At 42.1% G+C, this 9,366-nt stretch overlaps 2 protein-coding genes across 3 annotated transcripts; both read left to right on the top strand.

Annotated features, from left to right (window-relative positions):
• Positions 1-481: 481 nt before the first annotated feature.
• Positions 482-1,482, top strand: LOC125767914 (NADH-quinone oxidoreductase subunit B 2). Of its 2 annotated transcripts, none has more exons than XM_049434886.1 (2): positions 482-617; positions 737-1,482. In XM_049434886.1, exon 2 carries the CDS (start codon positions 776-778, stop codon positions 1,397-1,399), a length of 624 nt encoding a protein of 207 aa, XP_049290843.1. In that variant the 5' UTR covers positions 482-617; positions 737-775; the 3' UTR covers positions 1,400-1,482. The 2 variants fall into 2 exon arrangements, with proteins under 2 accessions (XP_049290843.1, XP_049290851.1); XM_049434894.1 differs by having other exon boundaries at positions 500-617; positions 742-1,482.
• Positions 1,483-1,595: 113 nt separating this feature from the next.
• Positions 1,596-7,690, top strand: LOC125767788 (uncharacterized). The gene is made up of 3 exons (XM_049434688.1): positions 1,596-3,902; positions 4,126-6,245; positions 6,336-7,690. Exons 1-3 carry the CDS (start codon positions 2,423-2,425, stop codon positions 6,888-6,890), a joined length of 4,155 nt encoding a protein of 1,384 aa, XP_049290645.1. The 5' UTR covers positions 1,596-2,422; the 3' UTR covers positions 6,891-7,690.
• The last annotated feature ends 1,676 nt before the right edge of the window (positions 7,691-9,366 follow it).

The following is a 9,366-nucleotide window of genomic DNA, read 5'->3' as shown; positions in this document are numbered from 1 at the left end:
AATTGCAATTCACTTTATAAAAGGGAATTCGCCTCATTTTAATGATATTGAGGCGTCAAAACCTCAATTAAACACAATTTATCATCTTTTACAAAGACACTAACTTCAGTTTTGTATTTTTCCGTTTCTGGGTTGAGTCGTGATTTCTGAACCATTGTTTAGAAAATGCTTTTGTAAAACTTCACTTTCCTACCCAAAAGCTAATATAACGACACTTAGCTTATACAGCAATGCAGCATTGTATAACATTTTGCATAATAACTGAAGAACAACATGAAAATAGATGAAGTGGATGACAACATATATGTATTTCGCTTTTCTAATGAGCTGTACTGGCTGTGTATTTTGGCTGTAAAAATTCAAGAAGCTGACACATACTATAATTAATCACAATTGTTACTTTTTACGTGAAAATCACCCTGATTTTATAATAAAAGCAATTGTTCTTTTTCATGTTGAAATGCAAATTGTTCATGCAAACCGTCACACCTTTTCCCTAACATTCTTGGTCATTATTGTCAATTTGGACGTGTGTTTTTTTCGTTTGTTCTTCCATCAGCTTATGTAAAAACGAACCCGGGTCTGTGTGTCTCAATTTGTAGATATTTTATTCGGAGGTAATAGCGAAGAAAATACGTATCAATGCAATAAAACATTGTTTTCCGTGTCCGGCAATACTATTATGATAAGTATTTTAAGACTCCCGCTCGCTGTCTTTTCGTTTTCCATCTTCTAGAGCAGCGCACGGACTAGGAAGGCAGGTTCAATCAGCAAAATGTTGGCCGTTCGTCCGCTGTTGACGAAGGCACTGTTGCTACCATCAACCAACGGTGCCGCACAAGTTTTACGATCAAAGGCCACCTTGCCGGTGGTTGAGAAAGACAAACCGGAAAAGCTTCCGTACTCCCCGTTCGGTACGAAGCAATCGAACTGGGCCGACTGGACAGTGGCTCGGCTGGATGATGTACTGAACTGGGGTCGCAAAGGTTCGATCTGGCCGCTAACGTTCGGGCTGGCGTGCTGTGCCGTGGAGATGATGCACATTGCCGCCCCACGCTACGACATGGATCGATTCGGTGTCGTATTTCGTGCCTCACCGCGCCAGGCGGATGTGATCATCGTGGCAGGTACGCTGACCAACAAGATGGCACCAGCCCTGCGCAAGGTGTACGACCAAATGCCGGAACCGCGCTGGGTCATCTCGATGGGTAGCTGCGCAAACGGTGGCGGCTATTACCATTACTCGTACTCGGTGGTGCGCGGTTGCGACCGGATTATTCCGGTCGACATTTACGTGCCCGGATGCCCACCGACTGCTGAAGCCCTGTTGTACGGCGTGCTGCAGCTACAGAAGAAGGTCAAGCGTATGAAGACGCTGCAGATGTGGTATCGCAAATAAGTAATTTCCGTTCTTTCATTTCTCTGTTATTTTGGCCTATCAAGCAAAATAAAATTGTAGACCGTATGTACCGTTGATTGCAATCATGATTTGTACTTTCACCTTCAACTGGATGGGTCAAAACGTTATGGGGTTTCCATTGACCAGGTAATGCAAAGGTGTATTGCTATTACTTATCAACGTACTGTAAGCCAGGATACGGCAGATGAAAGCAAAGTACCAAGAAATTTATTGCGCTGTGGTATTTTGTGTAAAAATAACATTTGCTTTTTCATATCTTCCGAAGAGAGATGACAGTAGCGCTAATGCTGTTGTGTACCACCAAAATTCTGTTGGTGTTTTCAATTTCTTGCAAGATGCATTATCAATCTTTAATTCGAACAAACATTTGATAGCCACAACACGCATCTTCCTCCCAAAAACAAAGTGTAATTTTAAGGCGCATTATTGAAAGAACCCGAGGGAGATGGTAGGTATTTTGACAAACAGAAAGAATTGCGCGTTGTATAGAAATCAATACTCTGCAATAGTTCGTAACAGCATTTTACTATGTTCCAACAGCAGCATTTAAAGTGAAAATGTCTTCTTTTGAAAGGAAATCTTTGTTGCATGGAAAGTTTTCATTTTATTTTCATATTTTACTTTATTTATTCCTCCAAATTATGGTATTAATAAGGTTAAAATGTTTCAATAAACCTAATAAAGTATACTTTTCAAGATCTGGTACAAATTTTAAAAATAAGGATTTGAATTGTGATTTGTGTTCTGCAGAAGTTGGACTTGGTGCTACCCCGGTGAAAAATAAAAACCAAAGTTTAAACGTCAAAAGTTGTCAACAATTTACAATTTGCAAAGAAGCGGGTACATTGCATCGCGGGAAGTGTGTTTTATATCGTGTTTAATATTTTTAGTGCCTAGCCATATTTGTTATACACGATTTAGTGATACTTTTTTTATATTTTAAATGTGATATTTAAAGTGGTGTTACGGAACATTCGAACAAATCAAACTGCAATCAACACGATGGCGCGAAACACATCGAACGATTCCCTGGATGATATCGAGAACAGATCCGATGTGCTGAACCAAACTAGTTACTCATTGCAGGATAATTCAGCGTTGCGAAACGATATGTTCGAATTAAACGATATGGAGCTGTTGGACACGAGCGTAACGGATCTGCTAGACGATCCGTACAGAATGAAACTGCGGCGGAATGGCAACTGCGACGGATTCGACCAAAGCCTCGGTGACAGTTGGATTTACCCGGCAAACTATCCGATGAGACGGTATCAGTTCACGATCACAGAGGCAGCGCTGTTTAAGAACACGCTCGTTGTCTTACCGACCGGGCTGGGCAAAACCTTCATAGCGGCGGTCGTGATGTACAACATCTACCGCTGGTATCCTACTGGGAAGGTTATCTTCATGGCACCGACCCGCCCGCTCGTCAGCCAGCAGATCGAGGCATGCTACCGGATCATGGGCATACCACGGTCGGATACGGCGGAGGTTACCGGGAAGCAACCGCGCCACAAACGCTCCTCCCTGTGGCAAATGAAGCGAGTTTTCTACGCCACGCCGCAGGTCGTGCTGGCGGATCTCGAAGCGGCCGAACAAATGTTTCCTGTCCAACAGGTACGGCTGATCGTGATAGACGAAGCGCACAAGGCAAAGGGACGGTATGCGTACACGGATGTAATACGGCGGATAGCCGAACGCAATCCATACTTTCGTGTGTTGGCACTGTCCGCGACACCCGGTCGCACGCTGGAGGATGTTGCCGAAGTAATCAGGAATCTGCTCATCTCGCATGTTGAGGTGCGCTGGGAAAACTCGATCGATGTGTTGCCGTACGTGTTCCGCAAGGACGTGCGCACCATCGTGATACCGCTCGGGCAGACGATTGCTCGCGTGCGGAAGGATCTGCTGCGGTTAGTCAATCCCTACCTGCAGCGTTTACTCGAATCGAACGTGTTTATGCAGTATCCCGGCACCATAACGCCTGGCATGCTCATTATGAGACAGAAACAATTTCGAGAAAATGCGCTTCACCAGCGCCATCCAAATCATAGCACTATTTTAGCTGATTTCGGCGTTTGCATCAGCATGTATCATGCGCTCGATTTGCTCGTGAAGCACGGTATACGGACGTTTTTGAACTTCTTCGACGATGGTGCGGGGGCAAACGTGCAAGAGAAATATTTCGTCGCAAAGGATCGACAAATCAAAACCTTTCTGGAGCAGCTACGGGAACAGTTTCATCATCGGCAGCAGCAGCAGCAGCAGCAAATTTCGAACGATTCGACCATTATAACCGGAAACGATGATATTGATTTTGGGCATCCGAAGTATCGCATACTGGAACAGCAGCTGATGACATTTTTTAAACAATTCCCAGACTCGAAAGCGATTGTGTTTTGCGAGTTTCGAGATTCGGTTTCAATGATCAAACGTATGCTAGGCAACAATCAACCTTTGATACGACCAAACTGCATTGTTGGTAAGAAAGTGTTTTCTTTTCTGATTGGTTTGTCTTTCTGTACGGAAACATTTCACCCAAAAACAAGAAATATTTAATTTATTTAATTTATCTGTACAGTCAGCATTTCATCTATAAATAAGAAATATTTAATTTTTGTTCGTTGTTGTCTTGTTTATTAAGCTAGTATCTTTATTTAATTGAATAAACATTGATCCACTATATGTGTGTGTTTTCCTTTTAGGACAAGGTGGAGCCAACGGTGTTCGAGTAGCACAACAGGAACAGATTGACGTCATGCGTCACTTCCGTTCTGGTACTTACAACACCCTGATCGCAACATGTGTCGCCGAGGAAGGCATCGACGTTGGTGAGGTCGATTTAATAGTGTGCTTTGACATTGCAAAAAATCCGATGCGATTCGTGCAGCGGATAGGCCGTACGGGGCGGCAACGTGTCGGGCGTGTGCTGATGCTCGTTACCGAGGGTGAGGAACATGACACACTGAAGCAGGTGCTCGCATCGAAGGACAAAACGAACCAACAGCTGGCCCGTAGCAAAGATATATTGGGTATCCTTTATCCACATTCGCCCCGTCTCGTACCGGCCGGGTTACAACCCGAGTGCGTAACAATGTACATGAACATTCCCGACGAGCAAGCAACGGTACGTGACGCAGGTGCGGATTCGTCCGACGGCGATGTTCACACTACTACTAAGGACAGTGGTCGGAAGAGAAAATATACCAGACGAAAGAATGAAGCGAACGATGCAGTCGAACCGTCGCCGAAACGAAATAAGACCACCACGAAAACGCGAGACGTAAGAGATTTTTTTCCACTGCAACGAACGGATGTGCTGGATGCTAATGAGCGGGATATTTTTGCAGTAGAATCACCTAAACAGAGAGACAAAAATAGTTCGAACGATCGGTTGGATATAGGAAATACATCCATACCGATCGATAAAACAATTCGTCAAGGTCGCACGGACGCTCAAGTTGCTATCGACGCACTTATACAACCCTTGGTGCGGCATTACAAACAATTGTGCCGGCAAAAGTTTCTGTACGGTCAGAAGCTACTACATGCTGCTAGGCACGACAAAATAGTTGAGCAGGAACCACCCATTAACGTACCAGTGCTGGATGATCCGCTTGATCTTCCGGAGTTGGTACCACACGAGACGGGTGGTGGTGTAGATGTGCAGAGTCAAGCTGCTGATGAGAGTTTAGCTACGGACAGGTCTATTTCGAATCTCTTCGATTCGTCGTTCTGTGCGCTGGAAACGACGTTTACCGGCACATGCCTGTGGGAAGGTACAAGTAAGCCGGCAAAAGAACCTATAAACGGTAGCGATAAAAAAACACGCTTATCCACACTAAAAAAACTCAAGAAGCAATGCACCTCCTCACCGAAGGATTTATGCAACAGTCCACTTTTGCTGGCATTTAACCGTTCGGTGCAGAAAAGTAAAACTCCAAAACAAGCCATACTCGCATGCTCTAGTCCCAGCATCACTAATCGTACTGCTGCTCCATCACAACCGATAAAAGAGTCTAGGGGTAACGTTTCACAAGGGATGGTTTTCGAATATTTTCATCTTAAAAGTTTGGAAGATATCTTTGAGGACGATAGCGCTGATGAGTTAGTGCCGGAAAGAGTTACTGCAGTTAGCGAACGAAAGCAAACGGACGAAAAGACGGCTCCCAAGGAACCATCTATCAGTAGGAATCTGTTCGGTGAGCTTAAATCCGAGCGAACAACGAATATACCTGAGGAACTTGTGACGGAGGAGGAGCGGACGAATCTCGAAATTATCTCGGATAACCGGAACAAAACTGAGACCATGTTAGAAAATGGTCGTAAGAAAAGTTGGAAAAACTTTGACTTAGGTACCGCTGAGTTAGTGTTCGAGGATGAGAGCATTAACGAATGCAGGCCCTATAGCACAACACAATCTAAAGTTTGTAGTCCCAAAAAATTGTCAACCTTACGTTTGCAAAATCGCAAAACCGAGGGTGGCGACATTAACCGAGACGAGATGTACTGTCTCCCTGGTAAATCACCATATTTTGAAGCTTCTTATGCGAAACGGTCACCAGTACGAAGTGTGGAAAATGCGAAGCAACCATGTGAGATAAGTGACCCGGTAGACAATAATTCCCAGACTGAACGTGTAGACATGGATGAAAGTATTATCGGGCAACAGATTCGACGTGTTACCGCTCATAGAATCAATTCCAGCACGGAGAGCTTGATGGAGGAAAGAAATGACGGCGAATCTCAAAGTATTTTTCACCGTCCGAAGTCACCAGTAAGCGTCGAAGAGAAAGAGGACGACATTTTCCATTCTGCTGTTGAGGTGAATGCTACAGTAGCTTTTAAATTAAAATAATAGGCTTACATAAATCTTTATTAAATGTACCATTTTCGGTTGTTTTTTTTTCTACAGATACGCTCTTCGAATGCGTCAAATCGTCGAAACAAACAACGAAAACCTAAACGTGCTGGTCGCGAATTTCTACAAACACAAGCTGCAGTTTCGGATGATGACGACGGGTACGGCGATAATGTCGATGATGAAGATGATGACATGAACGCACTGTCAGGGTTCATTACTGCTTCTGACGATGAGCCTTGTACGGTGGACATGCGTGCGGTTTATTTACAGTCCGTGCGCAGTCCGCTTGTACGCCGTGGGGCCTTCAAAATGCCATCCAATGGATTATGTAATGCGGCCCATCGTTCAATACTAAACAACACCGATATACACTTCACGGAAGAGGATGAAGTGGATATGGCTGAAGAGGACTTGCAGATGTCGTTCATCAACGACAACACTATGGTGAGTTCGGACTCTGAACTGTCTGAGCTTGAGATGGCCGAACGGTTGATCAAGAGGCGTCGCCGAAGTAACAAGCAGACAAACGGATCCGTTAAACAATCTTCTGCAGCAAACAAGAAACGACGGCGCCGTATCGTATCGTTATCCTCCGACAGCGACTGATAGCTACTGCTTTTAAAATTTAAGGTAAAATACTAGGCCATATAAATAACAGCTATTCGACAGATGGTAATAAACATGTTTCTTATGGCTAATTTAATTACTTCTATTTCATTACGGTGTACAAATAGTGTAAGGTAATACTAGTCTATCAGTAACATAAAGGTTAAAGCTTCAATAAAATTGATACACGGATAAAGAGATATCCAAGTTCAAGATCCAAGATATCCAAGAAGCAAGATCCTGTCCCTAATTATCTACTGCAGATTTGCGTTTGATGAAACACAATGTGCCGAAAGCTTTCAAAGTGGGTTTATTAGAGGAATCTTGAATATGAGGCAAATCCTGCATAACTTACATAACTTAAATACCAGATCTTCAAGCAGCATCTACTTCTACAGGCTTGAAGGCGGCCTATAGAACATTAGGAAGTAGTCTCCGGGATATCCAGGATATCCTGGGAAGCGCAATCCCTTTCTGCCTCCGCTCAGAGGGACCTTGAAGAATGGAAATGATGTATGAATGTTGGTAACAGAAGAAAGCCTTTCTTCTAGTCACGGCCCACTCGCCAACAGGATCATATGAGAAAGGGACTCCTTTTCTATCTAATCGTTAAGCGCCTGCGATGGGTTAAGAAACGCTGACACTAGGCTGTATCGAACTTAATTAAAAAAAGGCAAATTAAAGTAGAATTATAAAAAAGGACAAATTTAGTTGTTAGCAATGTTTAGGTATACAAGGACAAATTATAAAAAAATAGATCAAGGTCAATTTGAAGCCTCATCGAAGAGGTTAGAACTCGTCGTCCTGACTCATTCTTGTTTTCGAACCGCCGACTTTCATCCGAAATACTTCACTCGACCGGCTCGAGGCAAAGACCATGCATATTTAAAGCGTTTTCCTACTAATTACAACAACAGCCCCATATACGCCTACATTTTCCACGCCAAAAATGTAAGAACGGATTTAAGAGAGGAGAGGAAAGGAGAGGAGAGGAGAGGAGCGAAGAGTTGTTGAATTACGAGGTTTTTTTTCATTCGTGTCTCCAGCAGGAGCGAAGAGAGTGCGAAAGATATGATCGGGCCGACCCCGCTTCGGCAATTATCGTTGTGTGGGTGCGTCGTGATAACGAAGCAGGAAGCGATAACGATCATTAGGAAAGGAGAAATTGTGATCAGTATCGATCGGTCAGCAATAGGTTAAAGTTATGAAAGAAAAGCACGCGGTACATTGACAATTTAACAAGCGTTGGTTTTTTAATGAAAAAAGTGATATCCTTTCTTTGAGTATATAAAGAAAGATTAGGTATTAAGTGAAAAAGTGAAAATTTGTTGGTGGTCAAATTATTGCCGGCGTCGGCTTGAGTTTGTGGTAGCGTCAGCTCTCCGTGAAGCTTGTGACCAAGTGTAAGTGAATAAAGAATGCCATTGTTTAAATGAAAAATGGCCCAAAACTCATAAACAGTATTGTTTTCCTAAAGTAAATGCAAAATATTATTTGCTCATTGCATTATAAATCGTTCTAATTTTCCTTTTTGTAAGGAAAACACTGTGTAAAGCTTGAAAAAACGATTGCAAATAGCGAAAGACGCTTAGAGTGCGTTTACCTTTTGTATGAACTCTTTTGTGATTGACTAATCCTCCATTGCTGTTTCGGAGCTAACGGTTTCGTGTTAAGTCGTGGTTAGTGGCGATAACACGATTTGTTCTATCTTTCGTGATTTGTTATCGTTGTGTGCGTGAGAGTAAGGAAATTTAAAATCAAGTGCGTGTATTAATTATTGCAAATTATTTGTTTTGAGGAGTGAATTTTGTCAACGAGTTTTATCATAAAACCATGGCATAAAAGTGCTCGGCTAATTCATAAAATTTCGAAAAAATATTAAAAAAAACTTTTGGTAAATGTTGTGGAAAGTGCACAGAAAAAAAGTGGATGTGTTGGTTGTTTTTTTGGTGAAAAAAGTGTCCCTTTTGTTAGATGTTAATTTCTCAATGAGCTTAGTGTTTATTTTGTGAAATTATTTATTAAGAAATGTGGCTATTTTAGGCCTCATTTTTTTAGTGGTGTTTAGCATTTAGCGCATTGAAGTGTGTATGTGTGTGGCTTTGTGCATAGAAAAAAGGAAGTGTTTGTTGTTTAATGAAAAAATTGATGTCCTTTTCTCAATGAGTTTTATTATAAAATGTTTATTTGTGTTAAATGTGTTGTGTATTTAAAAATGTGATCATTATAGGCGAGTGTTGTGTTTTAAAATGTGCCAAAGAGCATTGAAATGTGTATGTGCTTTTGTGCAAAGAAAAAAAAATGCAAGTGTTAGTAGTTTTTGGGTGAAAAAAAAAGTTATGTCCATGAAATCGTGTATTAAAAAAAATATTGCCATTGTTAGTGAATATTGTGTTTTTTGTGCCAAAGTGTATTGAAGTATGTATGTAAAATAATGGAAAAGCAAATACTAGTGTATAAAACAAAAATGACCGCG

This window comes from Anopheles funestus, chromosome X, assembly GCF_943734845.2.
Source record: "Anopheles funestus chromosome X, idAnoFuneDA-416_04, whole genome shotgun sequence".
NCBI lineage: Eukaryota > Metazoa > Arthropoda > Insecta > Diptera > Culicidae > Anopheles > Anopheles funestus.
This window is presented reverse-complemented; position numbering and strand designations above follow the sequence as displayed.